Consider the following 17,761-nt stretch of genomic DNA (forward strand, 5'->3'; position numbering starts at 1 on the left):
GAATATTAAACTTTGGGTACAGAGGGTTGAAAAAGTGTTTCAGTATTCAGATCTTCATGGCAACTTCTGAGAAATACTTTTACCTGTTCAGAGGAAACTGACTCAGTCGTATTCTTATGCATGATCAAGGCCTTGTTCAAACCCCCCTGACCTAGAAACATACAGATGCCAACTTAAGGTAGTGGCAGATTAACTGGCAGCGTGTACTGGAAATGAATATGTCTCAATTTATTTCCGTCACTACAGAACATCCGACCCTTTTCTGGTCGATCCTATCTGTACAACACCTCAGGGAAGATTATAAACAAACACATACTAATGATAAAATTTATTTTAACAACATTAAGCAATGAATGGAACTGCATTCTGTATTTAAATACATACTCATAGAGCAAACTGATACACTACATTTCCAAAAGTATTCACTCACCCATCCAAATAATTGAATTCAGGTGTTCCAATCACTTCCATGGCCACAGGTGTATAAAACCAAGCACCTAGGCCTGCAGACTGCTTCTACAGACATTAGTGAAAAAATAGGTCACTCTCAGGAGCTCAGTGAATTCCAGTGTGGTACTGTGATCGGAGCGGGGTCAGCGGATGCTGAGGCGCATAGTGCGCAGAGGTCACCAACTTTCTGCAGAGCCAATCGCTACAGACCCCAAAACTTCATATGGCCTTCAGATCAGCTCAAGAACAGCGTAGAGAGCTTCATGGAATGCATTTCCATGGCCAAACAGCTCCATTCAAGCCTTACATCACCAAGCATAATGCAAAGCGTGGAATGCAGTGGTGTAAAGCGCCGCCACTGGACTCTAGAGCAGGGGAGACGTGTTCTCTGGAGCGACGAGTCACACTTCTCCATCTGAAATCTGATGGATGACTCTGGGTTTGGCGGTTGCCAGGAGAACGGTACTTGTCTGACTGCATTGTGCCAAGTGTGAAGGTTGGTGGAGGGGAGATTATGGTGTGGGGTTGTTTTTCCTTATTTCCAGTGAAAGGAACTCTTAATGCCTCAGCACCAAGAGATTTTGGACAATTTCATGCTCCCAAATTTGTGGGAACGGTTTGGGGACTGCCCCTTCCTTTTCCAACATGACTGCGCACCAGTGCACAAAGCAGGTCCATAAAGACATGGATGAGCGAGTTTGGTGTGGATGAACTTGACTGGCCTGCAGAGTCCTGATCTCAACCCGATAGAACACCTTTGGGATGAATTAGAGTGGAGACTACGAGCCAGGCCTTCTCGTCCAACATCAGCGTCTGACCTCATGCACTTCTGGAAGAACGGTCAAAAATTCCCATAAACACACTCCTAACCCTTGTGGAAAGCCTTCCCAGAAGAGATGAAGCAATTATAGCTGCAAAGGGTGGGAAGACATCATATTAAACCCTATAGAATAAGAATGGGATGTCACTCAATTTCATATGCATGCGAAGGCAGACGAGCAAATACTTTTGGAAATATGGTGTATGTGTATATGCAAAAAGGAACAAAGTAACAGAAAGAAAAGGTAACACTTGGTTTTGATATCACTCAACAGAACATTTATGCTTAATCAACTTGTTAAAATGTAAACAAAGTCAATGTGGTCTGATGTGAAAAGCTCTATTCTAGAGAAACATACAAATTCAGAATTTTTCACAGTGGTGGTGATAAGAACCCGACATCCAAAGTTTTTAATGCTTCTAAAAGATCCCTCACAAAAAAATTGTTACATAAATTATTTATGAATGCAGTGTTCTATGATCATATTGGCCTAAAATATGTTTTTAAAATACATGCAGAGTATTGTAAGGCAAAATTTTCCCGTCAGAAAATGTATTTCTTATTGTTATTAGTAGTAGTATTATTACACTTAACATGTGTAGGTTCACTGGTGGTTTTGAATAGTGAATAAATTGGTTATATTTGTGTTGTACATATCACAACCCCTGCCTCCTATAACCAGCACTGTAAAGAAAATATTTTTTTCTACAATGAACCAAAAAAATACTACAAAAATAAAAGAAAATCAATGTAAATTCTCTTTAAGGTTATGTTTAAGTTTAGGGTTAGTAAGTGAACAACAAGGTTATAAGTTAACAACAAGGTGCGCATGTACAAAACATCTACTGCAACAAACAGCTTCGCATAGCACTATCGGAAGCACTGAAGCAGTAAAGCCCACCATACGTGTCTTTAAAACAGTTTCCTGAAAACTGCACAACAAAGAGCAGATGCTGAAAACAGTGCAGTAGAAAAACCACACACTGGTGTTTTGGGTTCTGACTGTGGTGCTGCATAGTGTAGTAGATGCAGATGAGATGTAGTAGTTATATGAGGCAGGGACAGCTGGCCTATTTCACGTCCTTCATTTCTGGCCTCTTTGACCTCTTTCGTTGTTGTTGCATAATATACTGCATGTTACCATAAATAGATTCACCTGGAAAAAGAAATAATTGTCAAAATCGGGTGGACACTTTTACACATATATATGTAAGCAAGCTATTGCATCTGTTCTATGTGTGTACATTGTGAACTGTAGTAGTGTGAGATATATATTGCATGGTCATCAAAACAGTGAATAAAAGCCCAATATGCAAGAACTGTTATCAGACTAACCTGAAGTTCTGCGTTCCTTTCTGCACTTGAAAATGATTAGTATTACACCACCAAGCAGAACCAAACCTAAGACCCCACAACTCACTGGTATAGCAATCTTCAGTATACTAGCAGGTTGATTACCTTGTGGAAACAGAAAGGGAAAGATGTGTCAAATAACCTGTAGGAGGTGTTTAAAATAAGCATTAGAGACACATTTCATTTCCAATCAAGATGCTCAATCAAGAAAAATTACAAATCCACTCATTGGCCACTTTATTAGAATCTCCTTCTGGATCTGGATGGAACTGGATGTTAGTTTGACGTCAAAAAGACACTGGGCTCTACCATCAGACAAATTGATTGATTTTTAGTTGAAAACGAAAATCGAGTTGATGTACAGACATTGGATTTCAGTTGGAAAAAATAAATATGTCAATCAATCTCCAACATCAGATATGAGGAGTGGTGGTGTCCCGGGAGGCCTGGTGCCTTGCTGAAGAGCACTTCAATCATGCACATGAGGAGTCGGGGATTGAGCTGCTAACCCTACAATGGGTGGACAACCCGCTGTGCCACCTGTATTTGTTGTGAATAAGCCATGAAAGAACAACCACAAAAACATTCACAACAACAAACTTAATCAGACACTTAAAACGCCATCACCCTGCTGGACATGCCCAATTTGTAGAAGCTAGAAAAAGTGAAGCGGCTAAAACTAAAAGAAGTGAAAGCACATTTTTATTATTAAAAACATTCTGGAGATATTTCAGACTTCCATTTCCAGTGTTTTTGTGTTGAGAAAAATATTCATGTCTGTTTACATTCTGAATGTTTTCATGGCTGTTCCTCCATAGCTTTTTTAAGACTGACTCCATGACCAGTGGGTTTGGTTGAGGCAGCCATGACTTAGGTTGTAGAGTAGGTTGCCTGTTAATCATAGGGTTGGCAGTTCAATTCCTGACCCCTTCTAAAGTGCCATTGAGCTAGACACCCAAATGCTCCCCAGGCACCACAGCCATGGTTGCCAACTGTCCCTGTCAACCCTTTTGAGTTTTGATGCCAACCTGATTTTCATTTTCAGCTAAAATTGTATGTGTGTCAAACTTTAGAGTCCAACGTTCTTATGATGTCAAATTGGCATCCAGTGCCTGCTGGGCAGTATTCAGAAACTGAAATCACTATTTTGGCATTTGTTACTCATGGGAAGATGGAGAAGACATACAGAGTGGAACCCTCTGAGACTTCTTAGCATTTAGTAAAGGCCTAATGATTTCTGGGGACTAAAAAGGCATGTTATTCATTTTAAGTTCATGTTTATTAAATAGAATATGCTTGTAACTGTGAATTATTGTGGTGCTGCTCTTGTTTTATTGTTATGTTTTGAATGGAAACTAGTGGGTAAAATTATTTTCCTCCATGGTATCTGGGGTAGTGTAGTGGTTAACACCTCTGCCTTCTACACTGTAGACTGGGGTTCAATCCCCCGCCAGGGCAAGCACCCTACACTATACCAATAAGAGTCCTTGGGCAAGACTCCTAACACTGTCTTGGCCTACCTGTGTAAAATGACCAAGTTGTAAGTTTGCTACCATGATTGGCAAACATTACTAAAGATGTAACAGAGACAGCACAGATAGCGTGGACTGCTCTAGATGATGGTCTGTAGATCTTTAAACTGTGGAAGATCTTGTGTAGGAGATAAATCCTATTCAGCATCCAGCCATTGATCCGGTTAGCTATTAGTGTTAGTGTTGGCTTATTCTCAGTCCAACATGAAACATTTTTTAATTTAAATGGACTATTTTTGAATAATAAAATGTTTTTAAATGCATTCAGCGGTATGCTGCTAAATTTATGCTCCTGAATTTTTAGCCTCGTATCACTGGTGCTATTATCTAAAACAATTGGCCTACCTTCTTACTTTTAACCAAACTTCCATTCATTAATATACATCCCTTCTTTATCCTCTTTATCAATGGTCGGCTTTCCTTGGTTGAATATTTTTAATGACAGATCACTCTCAAGTTAGCAATGTAACTAACATGAGTTAAAATCATATGTGAGTACCACCGCTGTGCTGGGAATAATCCACCACCCAAATAATATATGGTCAATCGCCATAGAAAGAAACTGACCAGTGATGTATGGAAAGGAAGAGGGCTGATAATTTGTGCATCAACAGATGAGCTACAATGTATATTATCACACCTTACACAGTTGTCCGAAAGTAAAGGGATCTCATACAGTGGTCAATTTGTGGAAATACAATGTATTTCTTATAACTGTATTTGCCGTATTGACTTAAAAAAGAGTTACCTAATGGTGCAAGTGTGGAGTTATAAATAGGACTCTTTCCTGATGTGTCTGTAGGGAAAAAAAACAGCTAAATGGACACAATGCATAACCTTTGTATACATTTCATGTTTGATAGATATACACTATAAGTGTTTCTGTGAGAATGTGCGCCTATGCAGTCAAAGCACCATTTGTGAGGTCAGGCGCTGATGTTGGACGAGAAGCCTGGCTGCAATTGTTGCTTCTAGAGTCAGATTGGAATTCTGTAGTGAATAATGCAACTGAGGACAGGTGATTTTAATGCGCTGTATGCTTCAGCACTCCACAGCCCTGCTCTATGGTTTTATGTGGTTCACCACTTTGTGGCTGAGCTGTTATTCCTCCTCGATGCCTCTACTTTACAATAGTAGCACCTAAATTTGCCCAGGGCAGATCTAGCAGGGCAGAAGTTTCACAAACTTAAAGTGACATGTCAAAGGTCTCTGAGCTCTTCAGTACAATCCATTCTCATTTCAATGTTTGTCTGTGGAGACTGCATGGCTAATTATTTGATTTTATACATCTGTTAACAGTGAGTGTCACCATAATTAGGAGCGTTGTCCACATACTTTTGACCATATAATGCATATTTGTTCAATTTGAATTTATATGTATTTTAATGTGTTTCATTAATATGTTTTTTATAGGAGTTTTCTCCTATAACAAAAGGAATTGGAGACTAATCAGTACAGAATCTCTCAACATTCTCCAGGGTCCTAGGGCTCCTCTTTTGGACTCTTCAACTCACCCCACTGGTTTTAATGGGCTTTAGGTAATGGCCATGCCAAAAGCTTCAATCTGTGCCAATTTAAATATGCTTGTGTGGATTTGGATATCTGTTTTGAATCAGTGTCATACTGGAAGACCTAACCATGACCCAGCTTTAGCTTTTTGGTAGAGTCAGCTAGTTTGTCAGCAAAAATCTCTTTGGAAAACAGGCCCAAAACATCAGACCCTCCACCACACTTAAAACATACTTGTCAAACTCTACTTGAGTGCTTTTTTGCCATAAAGCTTTATTTTCATCTTATTTGCTCGGACCATCAGTCAAAGTTCCAGAAGTGTCTAGGGGGCCATTATGTTTGCCATTAAATGAAAGGAAATGTCTTCTTCCAACATGTCTATCCAATAGTTTGTTGGCATGCGGGTGATGTAGTTTCAAAGATTTGGTGCCTCAAAAATGCAAATCATTAACTGTGATCTAACCTCTTCTATCATTCTGTCCTGTAAAAAATAGCTTAAAACCTTTCTCAGCTATCTGATTAAAGCAAGGTCTCGGTCAAGAGTGTATTAATTAATGTAATTAATGCAAATTGGTGATTCTGCCTCATAACGATGCAGCCCAGCACCACCAGCAGAGTCATGCCACCTGGGGCAGGGTTAAGTGCCTCACTCCATAGGGCAGCCAGGAACCTTCCAGTTGCTGACTAACCTTTCCTACCAACCTGTTACAGTACTGATTAAATATTGATCATTATTTCAATAAGAGCAATAAAATAAAATAGTATTTAATGCATTAATGACATTTCCCACAAGCATGAAAGGGATGCACACTTACAGTAGGACTCTTTAAGAGATCTGAAAGTTCACCTAATGATGTGAAACTGTCAGCTTTCGGATGGATCTTTTACCTAATAGTGCCATGACAACATGTTTAGACAATTGACTATGAGAGGGGAGGATAAAGGGATCTGTGTACTTACTTAGATAATTGATTTGTACTGCCGATACTTTCCTGGAACAGAGAAGAGCTCTGCTATGACAGGAACTGCAAACCTAACTGGAATTGATTTGAGGAAGTGATGCAGACATGGTCCATCCGTGCCATGGACAGAGAACCCGTGTTTCAGCATACCCTCTTAAAACCTCAGAGCAGATCAAGCAGTAGGACAGTAAAACTTACCCGAGGACAGGTTCAAGGACACCATGTACGTTTCAGTTCTACCACTTTCAAAAATTATCTTGCAAGTGTAGTTCCCCACATCTTCTTGCTGGACATCTCTGATGTAGATTGATCCATTCTTCATGATTTCAAGTCTACTCCTCTGAGCAAATTTCTCAATGCTGTTATTTTCTGGGTTAATAATAGCCAGCAATGTGCTTCTGTTCTTTCTGTGTCTCCATTCGATTGAGGTGATGTTGGATCCACGTGGCACATCTGGCAGATCAAAGTTAAAGGTCTCTCCCTCCAGCAAGGAAATATGGGTAACTGCCATACCTTTAAGGAGAGAGTCAAGGGTAGATTAAAGTGTTTCAAAGAGTTTTTAATGTAGTTATACACAAAGCCAGTTAATTAGATATTCTTTCATTGTTGGTCCAACTTGCTGGTGTACAGCTCATCTGTTTGCCATCGTCTAGCCGTTAATCAATGGTCAGTTTTCTACCACAGAGCCCCTATTGTTTTGGGTGTTGCACCACTCTTAATCTAGCAGTGACACTGGCATATGTAAAAACCTGGGGACCAGTGCTCAGCCCCTGACCATATATCCAAATCAAATTCCAATATACCAGTACTAGGAATTCAAAATTGTTAATAGGCCCTTGTAATGAAATGACACATACAATCATAATTCATTTTTTAATTAAATCATTTTCTAATCTCTCCAAGAGGCTGTTTTTGTTACTGTGCCTTTAAGACTAAAATATGTAAATGATCTCTCCTCTTATTTGCTGCTATTTATAAGTGCCTCATCCAAAAAAGCAGTCCTCATAGCTTGAAAAAAACACTTCTTATAACTTGAAATAGGATGGATGGAGCTAAACTGCCTTAGGCTGAGCTAGTATTTATCGTCCAATGATAAACATGTATTTACATTTTTTGATGACTTTTCTGCATCATTTGAGCTCAGCAGCTGTCCTTTACACTGTGTGAAACTTTACTGATGATTGGACCATTAGACACGTCCACCACCCAGAAAATATCTGACCAGCAATGTTCCTGAGCAATGATGAATGGAATAGGAGGGCTGACATATAGTCTGTGATTGAACACCTATAAAGTGAACCTATAAGGTAGGTAGGGCTTATGAAAGGGGTAAAAAATGACCACTAGTGCACTATGTGTGTCAGTGTTTGTAAACACCTGCTTCTCAAATCAAGGGAATTATTAGGGAGTTTGCCCCCTCTTTGCTGTAGTGACAGTCTCCGCTCTTCTGGGAAGACTTTATACTAGGTGTGGGAACATTGCTGTGAGGATTTGATTGCATTCAGCAACTGTTAGTGAAGTGAGGTACTGATGTTGGGTGATCAGTTCTGGATCAGCACTCCAACCCATCTGAATGTATTGTATAGAGCACCATCACTCCAGAGAGTGCAGTTTCACTGCTTCTCAGCCCAGTGCTGGGGGGGCTTTATTCCCCTCTAACCAACTTTTTATATTAGGCATGGTAACCTTAGGCTTGTGGATACTTCATGCTTCAGAGTGCCCCATTCTATTGGAGATTATACTAGCTGTGTGTGCACAGCTGGACACCTGTGTCAGTGATGGGTGCATCTTCCAGTTGCAGCACATCTAATTCACCAGTACACAGCTTAGTGGACATTGTATTATTAGTCTCACCAGAGAAAGCACTGCGTCAATTGTACGTATTTTGTTCATCATAAAACATGTTTGCAGGAGTCACTGTTCTCTAATCTTTCTCCCCCATATTCAAATAGTGATAGACTTAGCTGAACCACATCCTGTTAAAACATCTTTAACCACTTCTATTATAATACAGACTTTTTTCTCACGTCCACTACTGGTCAGTTAATTGTTGCATGCTACGATTTTTGGCTAATTTCTGTCTTTATTATGTAGCGCTTTGTCATATGTTGCTTTATCTAGTACTGTATTGTCACACGTCATGTACTGTCAAGCTCAGTGGTATATTTTTGTCCATAATTAAAATGTCTGCAGTTAATTACCTCAGTCAAGCTGAAACTATAAATCTAAGCTTTAACACCTTGACATCTCAGGTTCATTACATACTAAGGCTTATTATTCAGTAATCACAGAGACTTCAATGCAACCCCCTGAGCTATTCTTAGATTCTAGAAGTGTTGCAAGCTATTGGGCCTGTCAGTGGGCCGTGGGATTTGAGGGGATAATTGAAGTAAAAATTATAGAAAACAAAACAAAAAACCCTTATTATTTTTTATTTGTTTGTCTTTGCAGTATTATTGGCACTCTTCTTAAATGCTAATCTATGATGTTCGGCTTCCCTGAGGTATAAATATGAGGTGACACAGAGGTCAAATTCCCTTCATCATTCATCAATATGGTGAAGACACAAGAGAACACACTAATGATATGTGACAAAATTGGGTTGACATTCCTAATCAGGAAATATCTATAAAGGGTAGCTAAACACTTCTGTTGGGGTAATACTTAGAGTTTTTCAAAGAACTGGAGCTTTAGTGAACCTGCCTGGAAGAGGGCACCAGTATGTTTTACCCACACACACTGTGGGAAGGATCATTATAGAATATATAATATTATATATAAAATTTTAACATATTTGGAGATTTGCAGGATATAGTAGTATTTTGGGGTCACCAAGTCTTCAAAAAACCATTAAGATGCTACGTCCATGCCAGCATTTTTTTCAAAATGTGTTGCCAAAGATAGACTTTATTGATCTACAAGCATCAGCAACTGAAATTTGCTGGATGCGACTGGAACCAGTTTTTTTGGTCAAATGAGACAAAGTAGAGTTTTTGGCAACAAACACTCAAGGTGGGTTAGATATAAAAAGAAGGAAACTTCAGAAAAGATCCTCATCCATCACTGTTAAGTATGGTGGAGGATCTGTGATGTTTTGGTGCTGTATTTCCTCCAAAATCCCTGAGAACCTTGTGAGAATATGGACTCCATAAAGTATCAGATGAGTTTGAAAGGAAAATCTATCGGCCTCTGCCAAAAAGCTAAAACTGGGCTTGAAGCTGGATCTTCCAGCAGGACAATGATCCAAAATGCATGTCTAAATCTGCATAAAATGGTTCAGTGACCACACGGTCAAGCTTTTGACACAGCCATTAAAAACTATTTTCTAATATGGGTTTTTGTTTTCTTAGATTACATTTACGTTAATTAAAGCTTACATTTTTCATGTTTCCATGTTAGATTGAACTGATTAAGCACTTATTTTTATAAGACTTTTCCCCATCCCTTCTCCAAGGGTGCCAATATTTATGGAGCTCACTGGGCCTCATTTATCAATATTTTCCTAAGTTTTCTTCTTAAATTTGTTCTTGAGAAAGTTCTTAAGAAAAGTCTAAGCCAGAGTCATGATGTGTTCTGAACATAACTCTTCAGACCAATGTGCTCTTGAGAGTGTGACGAGTCTGTTCTTAAGATCTCACCATTCATAAATAAACACTGGTGAAAGTCAGAATCTTCATGAAAACTGTAAAAGTGGGTTTTAAGAAGAAATTTCTTGAAGAATAGTTGGTGATTGTGTTAATGTACCAGTGACAGCAGTAGAATAAATAGCTAATCAGCCAATCACAGGGCCACAACTCAATGCATTTAGGCATGTAGAGGTGGTCAAGACAACCTGCTGAAGTGCAGACCGAGCATCAGAACGGGGAAGAAAGGGGATTTAAGTGGCTTTGAACGTGGCGTAGTTGTTGGTGCCAGACGGGCTGGTCTGAGTATTTCAGAAACTGCTGATCTACTGGGATTTTCACGCACAACCATCTCTAGGGTTACAGAGAATGGTCTGAAAAAGAGAAAATATCCAGTGAGCGGTCAGTTGTGTGGACGAAAATGCCTTGTTGATGTGAGAGGTCAGAGGAGAATGGGCAAACTGGTTCGGGATGATAGAAAGGCAACAGTAACTCAAATAACCAGCTAAACTCTCTGAGGAACGTTTCCAACACCTTGTTGAAAGTATGACAGGAATAATTAAGGCAGTTCTGAAGGCAAAAGGGGGTCCAATCTTTTACTAGCAAGGTGTACCTAATAAAGTGGCCGATGAGTGTCTTTTCAGTCAAATGACCTCCTTCTGTTTTCTGTATAAATTGAGCTCAGCAGCTGTCCTTTACACCGTGTGACAATTTGATGATGATTTGACCAACAGATCAAATAGATAAATAGATCAAATCAATTGATAAAATCTATTCACAATAACTAACATTGAAAGTAAAGAAGGTTTTTGCCCTCTACTGTGAAGTTACAAGTTTGAAGATACTTCTTTTTACGTTTTACTTACTACAGCGGCGACACACATATGTATAAAATAATAGTGTGCTTACCTCTGATTGCGAGTAAAAGGGTGAGGATGGTGGTCATGTGTTCTTGAATCTTCATCTCTGAGTGGACGCACCATTCAAACTCACACACTGCTCTTCAGTGTGTCTTCACAGACATTGACACAGTTTCTAGGCTGTCTGTTTTCTAGATTGTATGTCCTCTTCTTTCACGTTTGCCCTAGTACCTAAAACCTCTAAACGATCAACGTGGAGGCGTCAAAAAAAGGAAAACGTGTGCTTCTGCTTCTGTGGCATTGCATTGGTTCTTCATGTGTCTTAAAACTGTTGGTGTGATAAAGAAAATGTTGAAGAAACATTGCTCTTATTCTGCCTCCAACTGGACAAACAGAGGCATTACACTGGAGAAGAGGATCAATACAATACTGTGCTGAAGACACCTAGACATATTATTTAACTTTTTGTCTTGGCAGGATGTTTCTCCTTGTAAAAATACTATATGTCATTATAATTAATACAAATAAACATAAACACAGTATAAAGACAGTAGTTTGCATCTTGGGAACTAGTTTGAAGAACAAAGTCAGGACTTTGACTAGGCCACTCCAAAACCTTGTTGGCCGGTGTGTGTATCTACAGACACTGTATGCATTACAACATACTTTCTGCTGGAAACAACTTTATTGTAGCACAACTGTAATCAGAGAGAGAGAGAGAGAAACAGGTGGGAACCTTATTGGAGAGGGAGAGTCAGGTGCTACCACTTCAGAGATGTATGTTGATGTGGAGGTGAACGAGAAAGAATACTGATAAAATAGCATCATAGCTGTCTTACTTAGATGTTTTGGGTTATGTGTTTATTAGCATATATTACACTCACGTTCATTTTGCTAAAGCACTTTATAATTCAAAATGAATTGTTAATTTTTTTTTTATTAAAGTTTCTTTAATTTAAAAAATGTAATTATTTCTTCTCTTTTATATCTGTTGTTTTAAATCTGTTTTAATTTTTCTATTCCTCTAAGTCTTTTTGAATTGTAATTGGAAGTATCTTTGCATTTCCTCATTTGCAAAGCAATTTAAATGACTAAAGTGTAGAGGTGCTGTAAAGTTGCCTTGCCTAAGGACTCTTATTGTGAAGGGCAGTGGGGGATGTGTGTGTGAGCAGAGAGCAGAGAGAATCAGATATGAGCTGCTTTGCTCATGTAGGGTGTCACTGTAGCAAACATCAACTAGAGGGCTGTGTTTCTTTTTGTGTGTGTGAACATATACATATAGATCACTGCCCGGTGAATATTATTTACCGTTCTTTAATTGTATAAATCTCACTGTTGTTTGGTTGCAGTCCTCACTTCCTCCACTACAACAGTGCTTTTACCTCCAGTCCTATATACTCACTAGCCACTTTATTTGCTAGTAAAAGGTTGGATCCCCTTTTGCCTTCAGAACTGCCTTAATTCTTCGTGTCATACTTTCAACAAGGAGTTGGAAACGTTCCTCAGAGATTTTGGTTGGTTATTTGAGTTCCTGTTGCCTTTCTATCATCTAGAACCAGTTTGCCCATTCTCCTCTGACCTCTCACATCAACAAGGCATTTTTATCCACACAACTGACCGCTCACTGGATATTTCCTCTTTTTCTGACCATTCTCTGTAAACCCTAGAGATGGTTGTGTGTGAAAATCCCAGCAGATCAGCAGTTTCTGAAATACTCAGAACAGCCCGTCTGGAACCAACAACCACGTCACGTTCAAAGTCCCTTAAATCCCCTTTCTTCCCCGTTCTGATGCTCGGTCTGCACTTCAGCAAGTTGTCTTGACCACCTCTACATGCCTAAATTCATTGAGTTGTGGCCATGTGATTGGCTGATTAGCTATTTGTGTTAAGAAGCAATTGAACAGGTGTGCCTAATAAAGTGGCCGGTGAGTATATTTGTCCCTGCACACAGGTAAGTTGATTCACACTACATAATATTCATATTAAAACTGCACGTATTTTGATTTACTATCAATATATTAAGTATAGTTATGTATATACCGCTTTGTGTATATTGTCTTCATATCTTAAGTATATCATAAAGGGCGGCCTCTGGCTTTTGCACCATACTGCACACACACACACACACACACACACACACACACACAAATACACAATTGCTGTACACGTTAAAAATAAATATTGTTGGGGTCACTTTATGTCTCATGTCAAAATAATCAGAGCAATTTCTTTTAACCTCATGCCTCTCAGAGGAAAAGACGAGCTTCCTGTTTGAGCAATAACCGCTGAGAGCTAATGTTAATACTAACACATATCAGTGGCGATGTTCTCTACAGAAACACATGCAGATCGCCGGATGCGGATGCCTCTGAATTTTTTTGTCTATTTTTAGTTTGTTTTGTGTTTATTCATCCACATGTCTATATGTGTGTGTGCACAGTGTGGGCTTAATTTATAAAACCCAGTGTTGAACGTGCAATGGCACGCATAACATAACCACACAATAAAGTCTTTTTCAAAAAGCCATTGTGGGGATGATCAGTGCACTGCTTCCTCATTACTGTTACAGTATTTTTACATGGGTCGCAGGTAAAAGGCATGTTTTAAGATCTGCCTTAGACTGATCACACACCTCTTAACCACCATGGTGCACCTGCACTTAAATTCTTTATATGCTGCTCTGGGAAACTTTTTGCCTCCAGTCTTTCCACACCTTTGACAACTGACTATGTTTGGCCTATTTTCTCAACTAACACGCTGCTTTATTTACACTCTTGAACCATGTGTTAAACAACACATTCTGCCTCTAACTAGACACATCTGTGTTTAGTTGACCATTGTGTTAATTTTCTGTACCCATTTATAGACGACACATGCTGGGTTGTTTTTAACACACACACACACACACATTTCGCACAGGGTCGCAGAGGCTTTTAACACAAGAATGTCTTAAATCAGTAACCAATGCAACACAAAAAGTGTTGACATGGATTCCACAAGTTAGTGTGCTGTTTTTTAACACTGACCACTTCTGAGAGTCTATATCCTCATATAAAGTGATGTGTATGTTTAGCTGTACATGCTGCTTATGGATCATTCTACTGGATTGGTTTAAAGTCAGAGTTGACAAAACATTTGGGACTTTTAACTGACTTGGACTTTAGACTAAAATCTTTTTGCTTTGAGTGATCCTTTCCCTTAATTATGTTTATTTTATTTAAATAAATGATTATTACCACAAATATGGTGTCACAACCAAAAACAGTCCTAACACCAAACACCAAAACTTTACATAATGTCTCAGTAGTGATCATTTTAGCTCATTTTGAGATGAATTAAAAAACCCTAGCCAGTTCATGACTAGCAAACACCGGTTTGAACGGTTACACACGCATGAAATCATTCTTCCCAGAGAAGATTCACCATCACAGGCGTGGTTTTTGGCAGGGTGGTAACGGCACATGCAAATAAGGGAAAAGGGTGGTAGTGTCACATCTGATGCAAATGGTAAAACAGGCTTGAAAACACTGTATATAAATAAGCAAGTGCGCTCTTGTCATTTTAAATCTGGCGACATGTTTTATGAATCAGGTGTGCATAGAGGAACCACCTCCAGTCAATAAATTCAGCTACATTTGTGCAACCATTGCTGGCACAGGTGTTCAACTGAGCAGTTAGTTTAATCTTCATAGTAAGGTATTGCCAATAGAATAGGACACTCATAATCAGCCACACAAATGCCTCAATGTCTAAAGGCAAGCGTCAACAAGATGGTTATAAAGCCTACCGACATTGGGCTGTGGAACAGTCGATCTGTGTTCTCTGGGTTATGGAGCTCCATCTGATACCTATGTGATGATGATGATGATAATAATAATAATAATAATCTTCTTCTTTCGGCTGCTCCCTTTAGGGGTCGCCACAGCAGATCATCTGCCTCCATCTTGCCCTATCCATTGCCTCCTCTACTTTCACACCAACCATCTCCATGTCCACCTTCACTACATCCATAAACCTTCTCTGAGGTCTACCTCTTCTCCTTCTACCTGGCAGCTCCATCTCCAACAGTCTTTGCCCAATATATCCACTATTCCTCCTCAACACATGTCCAAACCATCTCAACCTAGCCTCTCTGGCTTTATCTCCAAACTGCTCCACCTTCACTGTCCCTCTAATCTGCTCATTTCTAATCTTGCCTTGTCACTCCCAACGAAAATCTCAGCATCTTCATCTCCGCCACCTCCAGCTCAGCCTCCTGTCCTTTAGACAGAGCCACAGTCTCCAAACCATACATCATAGCAGGACGCACTACTGTCTTGTAAACCTTCCCTTTCACTCTTGCTGCTATCCTTCTGTCACACATCAGCCATGACACCCGTCTCCACCCACTCCATCCTGCCTGCACCCTCTTCTTCACCTCTTTTCTACACTGTCCATTGCTCTGGATGGTTGACCCAAGATATTTGAAGTCATCCACCTTTACGACCTCTACTCCTTGCATCTTCACCATTCCAACTGCCTCCCTCTCATTCACACACATGTATTCCGTCTTATCTGTACAGACCTTCATTCCTCTCCTCTACAGTGCAAACCTCCACCCCTCCAGATTCTCTTCCACCTGCTCTCTACTCTAACCACAGATTACAAAGTCATCTGCAAACATCACGGTCCATGGAGCCTCCTACCTGACCTCATCTGTCAACCTTACAATCACCATTGCAAACAAGAAGGGGCTCAAAGCTGATCCCTGATGTAACCCCACCTTCACCTTGAAACCATTTGTCACTCCAACTGCACACCTCACCACTGTCTCACTATCCTCATACATGTCCTGCACCACCCTAACATACTTTTCAACTACACCTGACTTCATACAGTACCACAGTTCCTCTCTTGGTACCCTGTCATATGCATCCTCTAGATCCAGAAAGACACAATGTAGCTCCTTCTGACCTTCTCTGTACTTCTCTACCAACACTCTCAACGCAAAAATTGCATCTGTGGTACTCTTTCTGGGCATGAAACCAAACTGCTGCTCACTGATCTGGACCTCTCGCCTTAGCCTTGCTTCAATAACTCTTTCCCATACCTTCATGGTGTGGCTCATCAACCTTATACCTCTCTAGTTACTGCAGCTCTGCACATCACCCTTGTTCTTAAAAATGGGGACCAATACACTGCTTCTCCACTCATCAGGCATCCTCTCCCTCTCCAGGATTTTGTTTATGAAAGTTTATACTATGCTTCCTAATGATGAGATGAAGTGATCTAGAACTGATTATCCAACATCAGTACTTGACCTCACTAATGCTCTTCTTTCTCACAGCAGTGTTCCAACATCTAGTCTAAAGCCTCCATAGAAGAGTAGAGGCTGTTACTGCAGCAAAGGTGAGCACAAACTCCCAATTAATACCCTTGAATTCCACTGGTGCAAATTCAGATGGGGAAATTACGCAGGAAACTTTTGTGGGGTAGCAGAATGATAGTCAAATAAAACTACATAGCTCTTCATTAAGTCGCTCACAACAGTCATACTGTGTTGTTATTACAAGCTAAATCATCAGTATGTCTGCATCAGTATTCAGCAGTGCTTAGTGAAGCAGGTGGCCTAACAGCAACTTCACTATTTTTTATCTGCATCAACACTACATGATAATTATCTGTGTTTCCTGCTCACAACATTGTTTTATGTGTTTTAATGTTGACATATAACATTAGATATAATGACATTATGGCAACTTTACCAACTTTCATGTGCGAAATCTGAAACTTTTATGTGGTTATTTCTGTCTTTCCTTCTCCCTGTAAAGTCATGTAAGCAGTGTCATCTTAGCCCATCTCCACCTTGTGGAGACATGTCAATCAAACTCTTGCTTTCAGTTTTAAGCAACATGAAATGCTTTTTAAGAAAAGGAACTCTAACTTCCTGGTTTGGAAGAGAGCCTAGTTTGGTGAACCTGATCAAGGAAGGAAGTGTTTTTTGCTTTACAACGAACAGCTAAAAATGCTCTGTGTTTCACTTTCCATCAGAGAGAAAACAAAACAATAAGGAAATTTGGGAAACATGAAAGCATGTTAGGTGCACAGAGAAAACATTCCATTATTATTATGGAGGCACATGGGTTTGTGCAGGGACTTTCCCTTTCATGCACAACATCCATAAGAAATATAATAGCCCTTTTGTGTGGAACGACGTCGTATAACATCCAGATATTCCTTCCTCCTGCCTCATGTTTGCTTGTATATGGAAATATGGAATTAAACTTGACTATACACAGATGCACTTAATAAATGTGATAACAGTAATGTTCAAACTCGGTTAAACTGTCTATTAGGAACTTGTGGCTGGATATGAGAGAAGATTAAGACTCAAGGAACTGACTGAGGCCTCAATAGTGGGTTTTAAAGAGTTTAATTTAAAATAGCTCATTCTATATGGGAAAATCCCATGTGTATGCTAATAAGTTTAGGCTTATGATTGGTCAGCCTGTGACTAGTTAGCCTATAGGGACCGTTTTTCCCCAGAAATACATCTGCAAATTTAATGAACAATCCTAAAAATTATGCTTTGCATTTACATAATTCAAATAGCACCTCAATTCAGTTGCACCTGAATCGATTATTTTCCATCAATTTACATTAATAACATATG

At 39.6% G+C, this 17,761-nt stretch overlaps 1 protein-coding gene across 2 annotated transcripts; it reads right to left on the bottom strand.

Annotated features, from left to right (window-relative positions):
- Positions 1 to 1,438: 1,438 nt before the first annotated feature.
- Positions 1,439 to 11,400, bottom strand: LOC108436776. 2 transcript variants are annotated; one of them, XM_017713464.2, is made up of 5 exons: positions 11,159 to 11,400; positions 6,825 to 7,139; positions 4,904 to 4,951; positions 2,606 to 2,728; positions 1,439 to 2,426 (listed from the first exon to the last, which is right to left on the bottom strand). In XM_017713464.2, exons 1-5 carry the CDS (start codon positions 11,211 to 11,213, stop codon positions 2,341 to 2,343), a joined length of 627 nt encoding a protein of 208 aa, XP_017568953.2. In that variant the 5' UTR covers positions 11,214 to 11,400; the 3' UTR covers positions 1,439 to 2,340. The 2 variants fall into 2 exon arrangements, with proteins under 2 accessions (XP_017568953.2, XP_017568954.2); XM_017713465.2 differs by lacking the exon at positions 4,904 to 4,951.
- Positions 11,401 to 17,761: the final 6,361 nt, after the last annotated feature.

Source organism: Pygocentrus nattereri, chromosome 6, assembly GCF_015220715.1.
Source record: "Pygocentrus nattereri isolate fPygNat1 chromosome 6, fPygNat1.pri, whole genome shotgun sequence".
In the NCBI taxonomy this organism is placed as follows: domain Eukaryota; kingdom Metazoa; phylum Chordata; class Actinopteri; order Characiformes; family Serrasalmidae; genus Pygocentrus; species Pygocentrus nattereri.

What these genes read in the sequence shown, in the direction of transcription:
- LOC108436776 (XM_017713464.2), bottom strand. Translation starts at nt 11,213, where the DNA reads ATGAAGATTCAAGAACACATGACCACCATCCTCACCCTTTTACTCGCA. An exon ending in CCTTTTACTCGCAATCAGAG is followed by an intron (nt 7,140 to 11,158) that starts GTAAGCACACTA and finishes CTCTCCTTAAAG; the next exon opens with GTATGGCAGTTACCCATATT. An exon ending in CTCCACACTTGCACCATTAG is followed by an intron (nt 2,729 to 4,903) that starts GTAACTCTTTTT and finishes TGTTTCCACAAG; the next exon opens with GTAATCAACCTGCTAGTATA.